General features: G+C 33.0%; 1 protein-coding gene across 7 annotated transcripts in view; it reads right to left on the bottom strand.

The window, feature by feature from the left end:
• LOC118186077 (dopamine D2-like receptor) overlaps positions 1–20,546 on the bottom strand; it is a 766,047-nt gene that overhangs the window by 424,733 nt on the left and 320,768 nt on the right. Inside the window, exon 1 of one of the 7 annotated variants that reach the window (XM_085812756.1) lies at positions 9,188–9,364. The exons of the other annotated variants lie outside the window; for them this stretch is intronic. Coding sequence (XP_085668882.1) covers positions 9,188–9,190 — 3 coding nt within the window. The 5' untranslated portion in view covers positions 9,191–9,364. Of the gene's footprint in view, positions 1–9,187; positions 9,365–20,546 lie in introns of those variants that run through there. 7 annotated transcript variants of the gene reach the window in all.

Raw genomic sequence — 20,546 nt, 5'->3', positions numbered from 1 at the left:
GGAGTGAATTAAAACAGTCGCGTAAGAAACTGCCTTAAAGAAACACAGTCAGAAACATTTCGGTTGAATGTACTATAAATTACCATTCCGACTTCTTTCAAGCTCGTTATTTAAGCTGATACTATGCTGGTTATCCCGGAAAACAACTGTAAAAGAACAAATGTTATTGTCCTACTCTCCTGCAAAATTTAAAAGGGTAAAAAACAAAATTCACAACACTGAAAGTATTGTGAATACATTTAGCAAGATTTGTTATGACTCATTAGTTTCATTCTTAAACCCTTTGAGACGGCATATCTCCGGACGTAGCACAGCCTATGGATCTTCGAGCCCTACCTCTGCGTTTGATGTCGAATGGGACAATTCGTACAAAACGAGTCTTCAGACGTTTAAATTACAAAATAGAGTCAATAAAACGGAAATGTTCCCTCAGCGTTGCAAGTATATTAAAGCTCAGGTCGGCATAAGCAATTTAATTTTCTAACAGGGTTATTCCTTAAACACGAATACAAATACAGAATTTAGTAGAAACTGATTTAGAGCATAATGGGAAGTAAATATATGGAAATTCAGGCATTATCATAAAAACAACTGAACTCAAGTTTCAAAATATAAACGTTATTTTCTGAGAAAAGTAAAATTCACAACAAATTGCAAATGAATAATGGAATATTGAATCAATAATATTGAATAATACTGAAGAAATAGAAATTGCAAATTCATTTAGCTTTTGCGATTAAAATGGTATAGAAGAAGCTGAAACAAAGCATGTATAATTAAATAAAATTTCTTCTATAATTTATTACTAATTTTTTGTTGAATAATTCTAAATTGAATTTTGTTGCCTCACATTCCGATGCAGATGGTTAAAACTTGCTCTTTCGCACATATAAGGTTAAAAATAATAGTCTTCGTTTTTTTAATAAAGCAAAAAAAGCAGTTCCTAAAGTTTTAGTTAAATCGAGAAATAAATTTTAAAAACTTTGAAAAATTATATGTTCTTCTAATGACGCACATTGTAATCATTCAAGGCGATGTGTTGAGGAAAAAATCTGATGTGTACACCACATGACTTCCTTGTACGGAATATTAAATTATACGCATTTGTTTCTCGCATTTCTTTTAAACTTATTGGATTTAATTAAATCTACTTCACCGACAGCGCATAAACCACAATAGAATAAAGGCGTTCTTTAAAATTCACTCTATTTGTTTAACATAGCGACACTCTGGCACTAGGTTCACTTAACAGTATTATATTTCACTCATATTATAACTCAGAATGCACAAAATGTATATCATTTAAAGAATTATCTAATCGTAGCCACACGTTCTTTTCAAATACTATAATAAAGCTAGAACGATGTAAAAAAGAAATTAAGCAAACAAAATAAAAAAGAAACAGTTTTTCACATACGATTGAGTATTTCTCATTCAACTAATTCAGTTTTCACTTCGCGACAAGACAAAAATACATAAAAGCTCAAAATATCTGTATTAAAAATTACTAATTATTAAAAATTAAATTACTAATTATTAAAAATTAAGTAAATCTTAAACACTTATTTCCTGGAAAAAATTCCAGAAAGGATTAAGCATGATTTAATTCGCAATAATAAATGAAGGCGTTATTTTTGTTTTTGCGAAGCTTAGTCTGTCCAGATTGGCAACAAATCTACAATTCTGCTGTTTCAAATGTAAACAAATATGTCCGCCATGTTATTTAAAATTTAACCGCACTTAAACAGCTTTTAAATTGTTGATAATTGTACAAATATTGCTTCCAGAATTACGAAAGGCATAGAAACTTTAACCGGAAGATAAGAACAATATAATTCAATCATTTTTAAAGCAAAAAATGTACAATTTACAAACATATAAGAATAAAGAAACTGAGATCACTGAGCCGGTAACAGAGTGGATATATATAATATATTTTATCAAGCAAAGTAGTAATAACAATTTTTGAAAAATCAATTTTGGTCAAGAAAACATCTTGCGCAATATGCTGCAAAATAAGTAAAAAATAAAAATAAAAATTGTAGAAAGCTCGCCTAAAAGTTACCAAGAGCTGCTGCTCCAAAAGGTTTAAGACGTTTTCAAAAATTAATACACATGAAAAGCAAATCATTAGACATGTAAAACATAAATACAATAAAATTAAAAAACAGAAAAAGTTAAAAAGTAAGCGGAAAATGGTAAATTAGCCCAATTCGACATCCAAACAGGCTTTTCAAGGGAAATTTCATTTATTTGAACGTCGAATCAAGCTAACCCCATTACGCGTTTCGCCGAAACAGACAATTGAAACTTTTTCGCTAAAAAATTTTTGACAAAGTGTCTTGGAAATTTTAATAGTCTCAATTCTCTGTTCCAATTTCCCGACGCGTCCGCTCAGAATGACACATTAAGGTGTTAAAATATGTTAATCAAAATCAAACTTTCTAAATCTAGTCTAAAATTAAAATCAAAATGAAAATGAAAATAAATAGCGATGAGCTATTAGTCCTAAAAATACAAATACATTCGGGCTGGGCCTGCAAGCTTAAAGATTAACAATTTAATTTTTAAAAAATAGATTTTATAAAACTGTAAAAAAAAAACCTGTAGTTAACAATCAATATAAAATAAAAAATTGAGAAAAGAACAAACTCAGTGGGTCTTGCTAAGACCAAGAAAAAGTTGTAACAAAAGAAACAAAAAACTGACCTTTGGCGATGTAAAGCTGTCCCTCTGAAAACATGCAGAAAAATGGCTGCTAACTTCAAGCGTCTTATTTTTGGATGACGTACGTAGGGGGGAGCGAAGTGTTGTGGGCGTTTAGCCAATGCGAAGTGATTTTCGTTATCTGGAACTCGTCTCCTATTATCGGAGGGGGCCGGAAACCTCGGAAATCGTGTAAAGATCTCAAAAAATGGCGCTTGGCTTGAAGTAGGATGGAAAAAAATTTTTCGTAGTGAAAACGGCAAATTCAGCTAAAACTATAAAAACTTGGCCATTAAAGCATGAGAAAAAGGAAAAAACAGTAATTTGTTAAAAAAGTCGTAATTCTTCAAGCTAGCTGGCGATCAAGCTACTATGAAAAATGAAAAAAAAGCCCGATTTGTTAATAAAAGCAGTAAAATTGGCCACTAAAGAAATTTAAAATTTAAAATTTAAAAATATGTACATAATAGTATTTAAGATTAAAGTGCCAAAATTTTTTTGGAGGAAAGAGAATGAATAAACAAGAATTTTCTGTACATTTTTACAATAGATTCTCTGAATTAGTCATCCTTCTTAAACCGCCCGTAGCTTTAGGTATAAAAAATCATTATCTAACTCAAAAAATCTATAATTAGGTAAGGTTAATGCCAGCTTTGGTAAGGGAATTTTTAATTATTTTATGTGGTATTTGGTTACTTTTTAAAATAGTTACGAAGTATAGTATTTCTTCTTGTAAGTGTTCCGCAGTATTGCAAATTCTTTTCATTCTAAGTAGCTGTGAATAAATTGTGTTGATTATGACTCTTTTGGAAATATTTAAATTCCAGTTAGTGAGTTTAAGTGTGGAAAAATTAAATTCTCTTCTTTTATCGTAAACTTTAATAAAACGGTAATCAATAATATGTAAATCAAGGTAGACTACATCATGCTGTTCTGTATTGGTTTTATTAAGTTTTAAGCAAGCAGGGTAGATATTAGCGTTTTCTATTTTGTTGTAGTTATTAAATGCTATGACATCATCAATATATCTATAGATGTGTCGGAAAAAGAGACTTTCTTCCGTTCTGAGTGAACGTTCATAGGTTAGTTCTTTAGTGAACAGGAATAATTCACAAACTGAAGTTGAAAAATTCCCGCCCATAGGTATTCCCTGAACTTGTTTATAGATGTAATTGTCAAATTGAATAAAATTATTGAAGAGAACGCTGGTAAGGAATAGCTGCCATTTTTCGTTGCTGAGAATGGTAGAAATTTGTGGAAATAAATCTGGAAGAGCAAGTAAACTTGTAAAAATTTCTTCGAGTGGTAGAGATGTATAAAGGTTTTCAAAGTCGTAGCATTGGATATGTTCTATTTGAAGTGAATTCAGAGTTTTAAGAACTTGTTCATTACTAGAGATCATCCAGTTGCAATGCAAACCTTTAAAATCATAGTTATTGATAAGTTCACGAATCATACGAAGTTTTTGCGCAAAGAGATAATCTATTTCTTTGAGATAACTTTTAGTACTATTAGCTATGAACCTGAATTTGATCGGAGACTTATGAAATTTCGGTAAGGCATAGAGATTTGCAAACCTGTTGTTATATTTCTGGGGTTGTATTTTAAGTCTTTTATGTAGTGCTTTAAATTTATTTAGAAGAATCTGAGTACTGGAAGTGATTTTTTGGTAAGTGCAAGTGTTATTTAACTCTTTATGCAGAAGGTTGTAGTAGAAGTGTTGTCAAATAATACTAAAATTGTTGCTTGCTTTGTCAATCTTCGTGATGATAAAGTTATGTTGTAATTTTTGAATGAGATCCTCCAGGCGTTTTTTATTGTGTAAAGAGTTGAAATTAGGCGCCTTGAAAAGCAAACATTGAAATTCTTTTATAAGTGCAGCTTTCCATTCAAGAAAAGTTGTAGTGGGTAAATTGGATCTTGTACTAGCAATAATAATAAATTTATCTAGATCATTATTGAATTGTTTGAGGCAGACGTGTCTATTCAGACTGAAAGTAGGACGAAACTTGGTGCCAAGTTGCATAAGGTTACGTAATTCAGTATTTTCTACAATATTAAGATCTCCTGTGACTATATGTTGGTGGAAAGGATCGACATATTTTTTGTAGACAGGCATTTGGCAGTAACATGTGCTATTATCTTTTATAACGTGGTGGTTTATAACTAGTTGACCCAAGGTTTTTTCAAATTTAAAACACGGTTTAATCTGGAGAGGTTGGTTTGGAAGCAAGTGCTGATATTTTTTGAAAATGCTAGGAATTTTGAACTTATCGTAAGAAGGGTGTTTGAACTGAATAGTACAAAAAAGTTTTTTGTGAAAGAAATTACTGTTTTTAAGTTTAAAATTGCAGAAGTCTAAAATAAGATCCTTGACTATTTTGGAGCATTGAGACGGTTGATTTACTGTTTTAATCAGATTCCATAAGGTAGTATTCTTAAAGGTATGAAGAAGTTTTATGGCATTTTTAACGAAGTCTTGATGTCCAAGGTAGGAATTAAGATTATGAATAATTAATTTCAGATCTTGTGACGAAAAAAAATTTTTGTTTTTAGCATCACCTCCTCTAGTTCCTCTGTTAGTAGTAGTGCTAAAAAATCTGAATTGTCCATATATAGAAATCTCGTGCTGCCTATTAGTGGTATTACTGAGATATGCGTTCAGTCCGTAAGGATAAAGTGACTTATTTTGAAGTATGTAAATCGACTCCTTAAACAGTCGAAGTTTGGTGTTAGGAACAATATCAAGCACGTTAATTTCTATGTGATCAAAATTATGTTGATTATAATGTTCAAGAATAGCTGTAAGTTGATGATCTTTGGTGCTATTATTGTTTTTATTTTTAAATCTTTTAATATGAGATCTATGGTTATTAATTCTGAGGTTGAGAGGGTTTTTAGTTTGACCTATATATGCGAGAGAACATTCTTTACAGGTGATTTGGTAGATACAATTGTATGTCTTTCAAAGTGATTGTGTTTTATTTGCAGTAGAAGGAAGCGGAGTAGCATTAGCCTTACAGGTTTTTCAAAGCTGGTTGCTTCATTTAATTATTTTTATGTTATTTATCTGAGCCAGTGATTGAAAGTAAAGAGGGAGCTAGCCTGCTTTACAGTGTTTTTTGGGAGGAAGACTAACCTATTGTGAAAGTGGAACTGTTAACAGTTCTCGGCAACTTATAAGCTAAAGCTCAAAAACCTGAAAAACTGAATACATCAGAACTTACTGACACTTTTTTGCGCTAATAGCTGCGATTATTAAACGTATATATTTATATACGTTTGGTGCGGCCGATTGCAACCAAAATATGAGGTGCACATCTACATGTTATAGCAGTCCTATATACAAAATTTCAACGTTCTGAGGCTACTCGTTTTTCAGTTACGCGAGATACGTACGTACGTGCATACGTTCGTACAGACGCCACGAAAAATTTTCTTCAGAATTAATGTTAAAGCAGTTTTATAATTTTTTTGAAGAAAAAGAGTATTTTATTCTGTCCTTACGTACAGATATCACGCAAAAACATTGTTAAATTGCATTCGATAGCGGTCAAAATGGATATTTTCGTTGAAATATGCTGCCTGAACCTTTTCGCGATAACAATACTTCCTTTTTTACTTCGTACAAGGAAGTAAAAAAGGAGGCAAATTGCGAAATGTCTGATTGCTCGAAAACAATCATTCAATACAATTAAGACTGATGGCTGGAAAACCTACAGGAGCATCCGAAACTTGGGCTTTTTGCACGAATATTTTTGCGTAGTAACATAAAACAAAAGCTGCTACTTAATCATAAATACAAACGGAAATAAAAGACAGAAAAATCGAAATTTTTTTAGATGTCTTATATCTGTTTTTAAGACTAAATTCCCAGGTTTTGTATACTTGTGGGACTGGTAAGAAGACATTAGACGTACGGAATATATTCCTCCAGTAATATATAACCTTTAAAGATAAGATGTTAGATGTGAGGGAGCGAGATTAAGACACGAATCCTGAGTATATTATTACGTTTTCTTACGTACGGATTAGTGGATTTGGAGTACATAAGGACGACAGCATTTCCTGATATATCAAAAAAACAATTTATTAGCCAGTATTATTCAGAACAGCTTCAAAATCACGTTTACAGTCGTCGAAGAACTACTATAACACAACTACTATAACTACGCTGAAACAATCATTGAACACAGCCTTCAGGCTATCAAGCTATAACGGTGAAGACAGCTTCACGGCAAAATACCAGAGTACAGCTTCCGACTTTGTTCGGTCGTTCTAGGAACTCTACGTACTCTAGAGACTTTCCAAGCTACAACTCGTGACGTACTCAACGATACATTAGAGTACAGCTCCCGACTCGATTCGGTCGTTCTCGACTGCACTAACTCGCCATACACTAAGAGACTCTCTCGATGCACTCGACGACCAAATCGACACAATCGCTCAAAGACTATTAACTGACCCTTCTCCGCGTACCAGCAGGATTTATGTAGCTTTTGGCTTGCGTTCGAGAACATTCTGGGCCAAACTGGTAAGAATTTGTTCTAGAAGGTTCTCCATCGGTCTATGACACATCGACAATTTTGTCGCCAAATGGGCGATTTCTCGCCAAATATTGCAACCCTGCCTTCCATTGGCATTTTCTGGAAACCCTAAACCCGCTTTGAGAGGGAGCTATCTTACCGCTGCTGGACATTTCCTAACAATAGGATAGAGAACAAATATACAGTGTGTATCAGTAAAGCGGGGACAAACTTTCAGAAGAGCTAGAGTATACCAAGATGATTGGAAATCTCATAGCAATGCATGGTTGGAAACGCTTTTCGGGAACAGTATTTTTTTTTAATTGAAAATTTTAAATCCTTGTGCACCACATAGTATTACATAAGGCTTACAGAGGTAAGTAAAAAAAACAAACAACAACATAACACAAAATAAAATAAACTTACAAATTCACAGATGACACGTAAGAGATAAATTTACAGAAGAAAGAGAAAGCCTTTTTATGTTGAACAAATACGTGAAGAGGGGGAGGAAATGTAATATTCACAGAGTTTAACCTAGAAATGAGTTCCTTTCGTCCATCCTTGAGTTTTGAACAATAGAACGACAAATGTTCGGCATTTTGCACTCCCCCGAAACTGCATGAACACAAGTCTGTTCCTGATAATCTAAATCTCTTCAGATATGAATTGAATTTACCATGTCCAGTTAGTAATTGAGTAATTTCAAAATTGCAGAAAAAGTGTTTATTATTCAGTCTGTGAGGAATGGAAGGAAAATATAGTTCAGTCAAAGAGGCAGTAGTAGAATTCCTGTATAGTTCATTCCACTAGAGTATTGCATCATCCCTACTTTTGTTCTTGTAAAATGACTTGGGAAGTATCATTGGGGTAATTACTTGAAGATGTGTAGCTTGTTTTGCCAACCAATCAGCGCTTTCATTTCCTAGATTGCCAGTGTGGCGACGTACATGAGAAAAGATAACATCAACACCTTTATTATTAAGGTCTTTAAAAAGAGCATGGGAAGGGACAATTAGGATACGGTAATGACGACAAACAACACAAAAAAGGAAGGACAAAGTGAGACAAAACAAGTTTTGTTGTTTAGTACAGCAGAAAACCTGCAAATTAAAACAAAAACAAACAATGATTGTCGTTAAAGAAGGTGTTCGAAATTACGACCCCGGACCATGATGCAGGCCTCACATCTCCGCATGAAAGATCAGCATCACAAATGGAAGGTACACAACGCGCGGTTCCTGCATCACGGTCCGGGTCGTAATTTAGAACACATTTCTCTGATGAAGATCGTTGTCGGAACTACTCTGATATGCGGCCTCAAGTCGCCAAATTTCTCAACAAATATTTTTGGCGAGAAACTTCACGCTGCCATATTACTATCTAAATTTTTTGTCTACATTTTGAACTTTTAGCCTAAAATGTCTCCAAAAACGCGGTTTTCGCACATGAAAAACTACGTTTTGAACACACAATTTAGCTAAAAATCCGAAACAAAAACAAAAAATTTAGATAGCAAAAACCTTAAAAAAACATCTACGAATTGCACAATGTAGGCAACGAACGAATCTACAAACTACGCACACCTCGCTTTAATAAATTAACATAACAACAATAAATTTCAAAGAATACCATGTACACAGCATCCTGTTTAAACTTAAAAAAATTCTACGAATTGCCCAATTTAGGCGAGGAAGGAATCTACGATCTACGCACTCCTCGCTTTAATAAAATAACATAACAATAAATTTCAAATAATACCATGTACACAGCGTTCTGTTTCAACTTTAAAAAACATCTACGAATTGTACAGTCTAGGCACTAAACAACAAAATAAACTAAATAAATTTCAAACAATTTAAAAAAACAACAATAACGACAGAAATTCATACTAAAGAACCAATGAACATAACATTCTACAAAATAAGAACAAGGATAAATTAAAATGCACTTACCATGAAATAATGCGTTTTCGAATAGCAGAAATATAAATTTCATACCGCCTTTAACATGCCGCCACGTAATCACTATCGTATTTACATGACAGCCAGACACACTATCCAGAAAATTTATACTATGGTTCACAAATAAATAAAATCACAAATCCCTACTTCTATCAAGCACTGCCATTAAAAATAATCGCCCAGACCCTCTTTCCACACTTCCAAATACCCACTACCCCTCAACAGGATAGCCACAATCATATTCCTTTTGCCGAACTTCAATTCAACAACTACCATTTTATCTTTCCCTCCCATCTTCTCAGACACACAGGCGGAGCAACGAGCTCCAGCGAAAGATTTTTCAACGTCAACAGGGTTGCCATAGAACACGCAATCGCGCCAAAAACCAGGGCAGAACACATATCGCCACATTTGGTGAAATTAGGGCTTATATTAGAGTTGTACCTCGTTGTCCCTTCATTTTGCTTCGTTGTACTTCGACTAATAAATATGTTTTCTCACCCCGTTCGTATCCTTTCTTTCTTCACTTTTGTGTCGTGACTACCACGCCGTGAAAGTGTTAACAATCGTGCATTAATAAGTGATTTCCCATCGTCTAGTGTACTCTATCTGTCCTGAAAGTTTGTCGCCGCTGTACTGATACACCCAGTATATTAAATTCAACAGCGGCAACTCAATGATCAAGGATTAAAATTACCCGAAATAGCTAAGTCAAGATTATCTCAATCTTATCTTAGAAATGATTGCTTTAACGTGGTAACATCTGTTAGTTTCATTTATCAGAATGGATGTTTTCATTGTCAAGGGAAAAAGGGCGGGGGCAGTTATGTAATCTTCCGTTCTAAGAGTCGATTGACGAAATTTAACTTGCGTTTCTCATGTCTCGAAAGCGCGACGTAGGGAATATTTTTGATTTACAGCATTGGTTCTAACCTAGGAATTTTAACACAAAATCGGACTTTTCTGAAATGACATATCTATTTTTTTTTCATATTTCGATTCTACGATTAATGCCTAAATATTAAATTTTTGTAAAATTTGGTGAGACACTTACCTAGAAATTTAAAAATTTATTTTGGCGGATTTTTTGCGCCAAGAGAATTACTCCTTTAGTGAAATTCTTAATTTTTCAGTAACTTATTTCCTTTCCCTTTTTTACTTCCTTGTACGAAGTATTGTAATCGCGAAAAGTTTCAGGCAGCATATTTCAACGAAAATATCCATTTTGACCGTTATCGAATGCAATTTAACGATGTTTCTGCGTGATATCTGTCCGTAAGGACTGAATAAAATACTCGTTTCCTTCAAAAAAATTATAAAACTGCTATAAAATTAATTCTGAAGAGAATTTTTCGTGGCGTCTGTACGAACGTATGTACGTCCGTACGTATCTCGCATAACTCAAAAACGAGTGGCCGCAGAACGTTGAAATTTTGTATATAGAACTGCTATAACATGTAGATGTGCACCTCGTATTTTGGTTGCAATCGACCGCACTAAACGTATATAAATATATTTATATATATATATCCACTCTCATTTTTCCCGGTTTCTATTTTTCCCGGCTCAGTGATCTCAGTTTCTTTTCTCTTATATGTTTGTAAATTGTACATTTTTTTGCTTTCAAAATGATTGAATTATGTAGTTTTTATCTTCCTGTTAAAGGTTTTATGCCTTTAGTAAATCTGTATGAAATATTTTTAGAACTATCAACAATTTTAAAATTGTTTAAGTGCCGCTAAGCCTAATTTGATGGCGGCCATTGCTCTTGTTTACATTTGAAGCAGCAGAATTGTAGATTTGTTGCCAATCTAGAGAAACTTAGCTTCGCAACAAGAAAGATAACGCCTTCATTTATTATTTAAATCATGCTTAATCCTTTCTGGAATTTTTTCGAGGAAATAAGTGTTTAAGATTTACTTCGTAATTTTTAATACAGATATTTTGAGTTTTTATGCATTTTTGCCTTCTCGCGAAGTGAGAACTGAATTAATTGAATGAGAAATACTCAATCGTGTGTGAAAAACTGTTTCTTTTTTGTTTTCTTTGCTTAATTTCTTTTATACATCATTCTAGCTTTATCATAGTATTTGAATAGAACATGTGCCAACGATTAGATAATTCCATTCTTTAAATGATATAAATTTTGTGCATTATGAGTTATAATATGAACGAAATATATAAGTTAACTGTTATATAATTATTGGACTATATAACAGTTAACTTAGTTTCCGTTATATAATTATTATATAAGTTAACTGTTATATAATTATTAATACTGTCAAGTGAATCTAGCGCCAGAGTGTCGCTATGGTAAACAAATACTAGAGTGAATTTTAAAGAATGCATTTATTCTATTGTGGTTTATGCGCTGTCGGCGAAGTAGATTTAATTCAATCCAATAAGTTTAAATGAAATGCAAGAAAAAATGCGTATAATTTAATATTCCGTACAAGGAAGTCATGTGGTGTCCCCATCAGATTTTTTTCCTTCAGCACGAGCGGAAAAAAAAAGATCCATCGTTCATTCTTTCACACAATTTTATATAAATGCTTAAAGCACATTTGGCGTTATTATTGCTTATAACAAACATGCCAAATTTAAAAATGCCCCACTATATAAATTCACGTATATCGTTAGAAATTGTGAATAAAAAACTCTACTTTATTTCCAGGTATGCCTAGAAATATATTTATTTTAAGATGACGGTGAACATGTCATAGGTACAAACTGTTTCATAGGTACAAATAATGGAAACTGTTTTTCCAAAAATTTATAAAAATTACTAAAAGAATTAAAATTTTAAAATAAAATAAAAAAATAACTTTTATTTTATTTGGATTGAACCTGAATTTCGAATTATGAAAGAAGGAATCAAGCACGTTTAAGTGGTATCAGCAATCGCTATATCAACAATGTTAAATTGCCCATTTTCGATATACCTTTTCTCAAAATAAGCTGTAAATACACGCTTGATTTTTTTTGTGTTATTAAAGTATACCTATCTGATTATACTGAAATGAGCTTTTGAAACATTTTGAATTTTAGAGTAATTTACAGAATATTTTGTTAGGCATAGTGAAACTTAGCACTATTCTGACACAAAAAAAATAAATTTTTTTTTCTTAGTTTATCACAAAAAGCTCATTTCAGTAAATATTAGGAAACCTAATAAATAAGCCATAAAAATTTTAGATACCTGTGAGCAGTAGTTACTGAGAAAAAGTATAAAAAATTCACGTTTGGAGAAAAGCGCTTTTTTGTGTAAAAATCCTTATTTATCAAAGCGTTCGATGCCAAATTAAAATTAGAATTTTTACAGTTCTATTTTTCATAGAGGTTAAAGAATGGTATTTTTAGAAAGATAAAAGTATAGAGATCTTGAAAATACAAATTTCCATTTTTTTGAAGATTTTTAGGCTCCAACACCCCACAAGAAAAGAGATGTTAATAAATATGGACCAAATTCATTTACCACTGAGGCGGCGTTAATATTTTGAGTTTTAAAAAGTATTCGTGCGATTTTTACCAAACTTGGCATTTTGGCATAATTTGAGTCGTATAATCGAAATACTGAAAACTGGCATGTAATTTCAGAAAAATTCCGATTTTTTTGTCAGTATACCTATGTTATAACAATGATATGTATAAATGTAATATATATCCAAAGTTGCGGTTCGAAACCTAAAAAAACGCAAGTTAAATTTCGTTAATCGGCGAAGTAGAACGCGCGATATAGAACCGTCCCATTTGTGTGTGCGTGGTGCGTGCGAGGTGTACATAAAAGTACGATATTTAAAAATATATCCAAAGCAGTGTCTCTGAGACACAACAATTATCAAATAATTCTTATACGAGTATTTCTAAAACTAGTTTCTCTAGAACTTTTCTAGAAATCTCAGTTTTCTAGAAATGGAATAAAAATTTGTTTCCTGGGGTTGAAAGTTATTTTCTCTTATGAACGGGAAATGCATTTCTATTTAGAAACATCTCATAAGACATAAAATTTACACATTTTTTAACCAAATTACGAAACTTAATTTGCAATGCAAACAAAGTATTTTTCGAAACAAATTCATTGTATCATCATAATTATGGGATATAGCAATATTAAACACAAAACACTATGATTCGAAAACCATATATATATATATATATATATATATATATATATATATGGTTGAATTACCACAGTTGGTAGCCAACTTAATATTGGGTTGCTAACTGAGCTAATACTATAGCTTTGGATTATTATGATGAGATACAAGCGATTTGATATTTCTGACGGGATTTACAAATGCTGTGAACCCTTTTCAATAGCACGTTATTCACAATATTCATATACCTGTCAAAACGAACTTAAAATATATATAAATAAGTACATATTTTGAAACTTCCAAAATGTCAAACTTCAGGAAAGCCTTCTTGCACGATTTCAGAGTGTGCGTGTCTATTACATAAACAAATAAATAAGTAAAAAAACTAGGTGATGGATATAACAATAACATTTCTCCCATCTTCTTCTTAGCGTAATGTTTTGTTTCAGTTGTATTTGAAAGTTAAGATATTCGTAATCCTCAGCACATTCAAACGGAAATCTGATTTTAATAACAATAAAGCATAGTATGAATAAATTATAAATGTTTGAAAAATTATATGCATTTTAAACCTGGTCTCTCTACACAAAACGTTAAAATTTTCGCGATAGTTCTTCCGCCAGAAAAAGAAGAGGGAAATAAAGCAATGGCATAAGAAAGCGATGAATCTTTACCATCAAACGCGACATCCTTAATATACCTTTCATATCGTAATCGCCGATGTGTATTATTTTTTAAGAAATTATGACTTAATCATTGCTTTTTTAACACTGCTTGCAGAATGTAAATAAAACTGGCAGGCAAGCCTGTCGGATGAGCGGGCTGCTGCCACAGAAAAATTTATAAGTTCTATGTATTCCTGAAAAGCAAATGTATAAAAACATTTCAATATCAATGAAATCAGTTACTTCTTTCCAAGCAAAAAGCAAATGGTAAATATTTTTTTTTTTTTTTTTTTTTTTTTTTTGTTGTTGTTTCGAAACCAGGAAACAGATTCTTTCTACACTTTAAATTAATAGCAATTATTTAAATTTAATGCAATTTAACATTTTTTTTTCCTCAATATAAATAAAAGAATCAACATGACAATAATATAACGTGTCAGTTATGCTGACCTGAAACAAAATTTGCCAACAGCAATTGTTTATATAAAATGCTGATATTAGCGAACAATTTCCGACATAAAATGACGTCACGTGAATGTCAGAATATCTTATATACAAGTAATAATAATATATTGAATGTTTGGCACTGCTATTTTTATTCAAAAGGGACTTTATCCCTGAAGGATTATTGTTTTCGTTGAATCACTATAAATGTCCGTTTCACTTTTCAAACTGTTGCCACCCAATGTTAGAGTCCTGCATCATATTTGAAGGAATTAAATAATGAAAAATCTGCATAAATATGTATGTACATTTCTCGCATTGTGATAAAACAGCGGTACACAGAGCCATCGAATTATGAATGACGTAATCCTACTGCGAATATGGGCATGTGGAAGCCTAAATTTGAAATTTGGAATTTGTTTTATTATTAATTTCACATTTTGTAAACCTTTGAAAAAATTTTGAGTAACAAACTCAACGATTTGAAAGCGAGCAATGGCAATAATCTACGGGCGGAGGGGACCTTTTTATCTCCAGCGCGCGGAACTGTGTATCGGAAATTCTAAAGATAGGCTTATTTTTAAATTATTTTGCGACTTTGCTATTGAACTGAAATTAATGATTTAAGTGGGAAGAACATGATATTTAATAAAAAAAGGTAACACGCAAAACGTTAAAAAAACGCCCCTTTGAACGTAATTTTAGATTTTTTAAAATTTTTATTTCATATTTTGTAAAACTTATAAATTTCTTATTAACAAACTCTGCGCTTTGAAAGTGAACAGTGGAAACACTTTTCGATATAAAGCATTTTTATCTCCAACGTGCTAGACTGTTGCCACTCGGAAAAATGAGTGCGGAAATTGTTTTCAGAATTTTTAATTAATATCTCGGCTGATTAAAGTCGTGTAAAGGTGATAATAGTTGAAATTACTTCCCACGAATTTTCGGAACCTGAAGTAATATATAAAATTTTTGGCAATGCTATTTTATTTCATATTTTGTAAAACTTAATTTTTTTTTATTAAGGAACTCTACTATTTGAAAGCGATTAGTGGCAACACTTCTCGAAATAAAGCAAATTTTTACCTCTAGCGCGCGAGACTGTTGCCACTCAGAAAAATGAGTACGGAAATTAAAATTTTCGGAGTTTTTAATTAATATCTCCGCTGATTAAAGTCGCACGAAGATGAGAATGGTCGAAATGGCTTCCCACGAATTTTTGGCATCCGAGGATACCTCTCTCAAAACTCAACTTCCAGAAGATAATGCCACAAAGGAAAAAAACAAACAGATGCGCAGATGAGATTTTAATAGTATAGATGTGTACATTTAATTACAGTATTTGATATACCTCTTAAAAATATTTTGTTATTTTTAAATGGCATCAGTCAGGCTTGGAGGTACGACTTGCGTTTCATTACAGTATTTTATATACCTTTTAAAAATATTTTGGTACTTGTAAATGGCATCAGTCTGGCTTGGAAGAACGGCTTCTGTGTAGTTGTTTAATTTATTTATCAAATAACATAAAATAATAATTAGGAAAAGAAACGAAAGCATAGTTAGGAATGCATTAGAGTATCGTAAGCATCCAAGAAGCAGAAGCATCTTCATTGTTGTATCAGTCCATACAATTCAGACATGCAATTTTTATCTCTTTTCGTTGTATTCTTGGAGCAAAATTAAAATGTGTTCAAAAAAATTCTGCAGTAACAGATTTATAATCAAATTTAGGTAAGAAACATTCGCTTAATTAATCAATAGATAATAAATATAGATAACTAACATATTGTAAACCAAAGTTGATGCACGAAGAAAAACACATACCTTTAGAATGAGGGACAATAACTGGGTTACAATGATAAAGCACCATTAAAATGTATTCGGAATCCATTTGTACCACTTATTTGAAGTAAAATTGTTTAAAAGGGAAGGCAATTCAGGAAAAAAAATGAGACAACTAGAATAATGAAGCTCGTTTCTCCCGAATTTTGCTATGATTAATTAATGTGGCTCGAAAAAAAGCTGAAGATTTTAAAGAGAAATCATTAATATTCAATTTCTCTTTCTTCAAGATTTTGCTCATAATTCGCTTCAACGGAAAGTAAAAGAATAAAAGAAAAAAAAATAAGAATAAGAATAAAGTGAATTTTTTTCAATGTGGGCGAAAATGTATTTAATAACAAAAGAATGAAATATTTTATTCGAAAACTTCAGAAGTTTCTAAAACAATTCGTATGTAATGTCGGAAATATGTCAAAATATGTATCAAAATTATGAAAGAAATGGTTTTGAGACATAAATATGTTTCAAAGACGAAATTAAAATTTAACGAAAGAAAGCACTAAAGTCTAAAAGTTACAGGCACCATGAAAAAAACTGGAGGAAAAAAAAATCGAGAACAGTAATCAAAGAAATAGTTAAAATGTCAAACTTGATATTGACAGTCGTTATGCTAAAAAATTAATACTTTTATCAATGGAATCCATTAATTCTCAAGAATATTTTCAGATAATAAGAGGGTCACTCTTAAATTTTTGAGATACACATAGGTTTTTAAAGTTATACTTACGAAATTTTAGGAGTGTTCAAAGAAGTCTCCTCCACCATCAACGGACAGCTGCAGGCATATTTTCCAACGATTAAATGGGTCAAGACATTCATTTCTTGGAATCGATGAAAAATGGAGATTTACAGCCTTAACAGTTCCATCTTCGGAATGAAAATGACGTACATTTAGATTTAAAAAATAGCCAAAAGTTACACATACCCTGTATCGGGTGCGTAGGGTGGATGTTCTATCACTTTGACGTGTTTTTGTTCAAGAAACTCTACTGTCAAACTTGCTGAAAGGTCTTTTTTGTGATCAGTTAACTTTTGGGGAAGCCAATGGTAAACTGGGTTTTTCATATGCAATTCTTCGTGGATAATTTTATGTATGGCGGCGCATCCAATCTTAAATTCTTTCTGTATTATTAGGCAGTGATTATCATCGATTAAAATTTTCTACATGGCAGACACATTCCTTGGGATTACTCCAGACAACGGTCTTCCTGTCCCTTCTTCATCTTCAACAGAGTTGCGACCTCTGTGAAATTCTGTCAACAATCTGAATGCAGTAGCACGCGATGGATCTTCACTTCGAAATGCTAAGTATAGACGTTAAACGCATTTTTCTTGATTTAATCCCCCTTGAAAATCATAGCACAAATGTTCTCGCGTGAAATGCATTTTTCCTTTTGCCTAAAATTTATTCTACGCTAAACTACTTACAATTGACAAATAAAAATCGTCTGTGAGGTTAAAATAATAGTTCATATTTTCAGATCTAATCATTATTTTTTCATGACACTTATCGTCTGCGCGTATCTCAAAAAATTCAGAATGACCTCCGTAACTGGCTTAGAAATATGCGACATATAAACGTGGAGAATTTTCTGACAGCTTTATCCTCGAAACATGTTATTGATGATATTTTTGCATACTGCTTTGGAAAGTTATTGTGATTCTTGACGTAGAAAAAAGGGTTAAAAATATAACGCATTTAAAAAAAAAATATTTTATTTTTGCATTCATTCACGCAATTTTTTGTGTAAATTTTTTTGGGTTGTGTGAATTTTAGAATTAACAGAATTTTTTATGCGTAATTCTACTGCATTTTAATCAAATAACTAATAAACTACTTCCTAAAATTTCTCAGGATACTCTTCTTAAATGATACATAAAAAATTCCGAAAACTTGTCAATAACATTGATATTTACCTGTTTATTAGCTAATTTATTAACTCCTTATAGCGTCTTGATGAAAAGTGTATATACATATAAATAATAGTATTTGTTCAGACGTACAAAAATAAAATGAAAGCTTTTAACAGTTATTTTTGATTATAAATGACTATACACTGCATCGTTAATTCTATAAAAAATCTCTTCGTATCAAAAATGCTTCATCTTTCAGTAGCCTTCTAACGTTTTATAATAGTTTCACTCCTCTGAAAGTTTCATGTTACATTTTTAGATTTACATTGATATTATTAATGAATACAGTCTTTGATATCATCAATAAAGTGGCTGTTTGAACTCTTGCATAAAGTTAAAGGTGTGACTTCAATCCATTTTCAATTAAAACTATGTATTGTATTGTGAAATCTAAAAAAAAAAGTCGCCCAGAATTATATTATGGAAACCAGCTGCACAGAAGAAAGGAGATCCTTGGTTTTCAACTACTCAGTTATTGTTAATCGCTATTTAAGCGGGAGCTCAGGAGCTCCCGATTGCTAAACGGACGTACCTTCCAGTTACACAGAGAATTGTTACGAAATGTCAAGCCCGGTAAGATGGCTTCCCCGCAAAGCAGTTTTAGGTTTGCCATAAAATGTAAGCGAAGGCAGGGTTGCCACATTTGGCGAAAAATTGCCCATTTGGCTTCCCCGCAAAGCAGTTTTAGGGTTGCCATAAAATGAAAGCGAAGGCAGGCTTGCCACATTTGGCGAGAAATTGCCCATTTGGCGACAAAATTGTCGATATACCATGGACCGATGGAGAACCTTCTGGAACGAATTCTTACCGGTTTAGCCTAGAATGTTCTCGAACACAAGCCAAAAGCTATATAAACCCTGCTGGTCCGCAATCATTTAGTATCGAGAGTAAGTGCCTCGTCGAGAGGGCGAGTGTGTGTGCCTCGTCTAGAGAGCTGATAGTCAATCATTGAGCGAGTCTTTTAGTGCATCGCGAATTAGTGCATCGTCGAGTTTTGTCTTAGGCTGTGCTGAGTCGAGAGCTATACTCTTGTGTATCATCGAGGGCATCGCGTGGAGAGTCTCGAGTGTACGTGGAGTTCCGAGAACGACCAAGCAGAGTTGGGAGCCGTACTCGGGTGCTTTGCAGTGAAGCTGTCTCCACCGTTATTGCCTGACAGTGTGAAGGCTGTGTCGCTGATCGTGTCAGTGTGTTTATAACAGTTCGACGACTGCAAAAGTGATTTCGGAGCTATCTGATTAATATTGGTAAATAAAGTGTGTTTCGATACTTCATCAAGTGTCGTTGTTATTCACTCCAAATCCACACAAACCTCGTAAGAACGTGAAGGAAGAAAATAACGTAACAACTGCTGCCAGGAAAGAAAAACGCAACAGAATACACAAATTAAGGGAGGGAGAAAAGAACTTTTACTTCCCCTCTTAACGGACGACTGGAAAGGAGAGAACCTAATTTCCAAAGCCAGTTGGTGACAAATTATAGTCCTTCTTATTTCTTAATTTACATGCTCCCTGTGGACTCATTAGGAATTAGCACAAGACGTGTAAGGTATTTTGTCCCTCCTTTCTGCATGCCTTCGCGGTATAACGGTAGCACACTCGGCGCGTATTCGAGAGGTCCAGGTTCGAGACCCGACGAGGGCATTGCTCATTTTTCATGTTTTAAAAAGATCCTACTGACTCGACAGACATGAAAAAAAAGCAGTGTTGTCATTAATATTCGACCTCAGTACCTTCCGATTGCTAGATGGGCGAGCTTTCCAATCGCACCGACAATGTACGCGGAAAAGAGGGTGAAAATACTTGTAGATTAGGTTAATGGTGCAACCTTTGACAGCATTCGTGAGTGTTGACGAAATTGTTCGGGGACTTCGGTTTCATGGTGCAAGCTACAACGACAAATCTTGCAATGCATTGAATTTAGATGATGATATTTATGGATAAAAACAGGCGTTTGCTAACAGGCAAAGATAAACATAGATTAAACATTTTGTCACGGATGAGAAGCATAAATGGTAAAACTTCGGATTATGGTAACTTGGCAAATTTTTGGAGAAAATTTGGCGACCAACCCTGCTACATCAACCTGCTAATTTGTTTTTGACGCCATTTTGTTTTCACAAAGTAAAAGCATTTTTTTTTTTTTTTCAACAATCTGCTAGCCGAATTTCGCTTATGCTAGAACTTTCATGGAACAAAAGTGCTTAATCAGGACGAAGATTAGGTGCGAAATTGGGAGAAAGTGGAGATTCGCCCACTGCTTCGCGCGATTTTAAGAATTGCACATGCGCGGTATCCATGTACACTTCGACCTATTTTCACTTAAAAAAACATCCCAGAATTGCACAAAAATGGCATTGCGCACACTCTTGACTTTATCCAT

The sequence above is a fragment of the Stegodyphus dumicola genome, chromosome 1, assembly GCF_044657685.1.
Source record: "Stegodyphus dumicola isolate Sdum_Otavi_A_Nest chromosome 1, ASM4465768v1".
NCBI classification, from domain to species: Eukaryota; Metazoa; Arthropoda; class Arachnida; order Araneae; family Eresidae; genus Stegodyphus; species Stegodyphus dumicola.
This window is presented reverse-complemented; position numbering and strand designations above follow the sequence as displayed.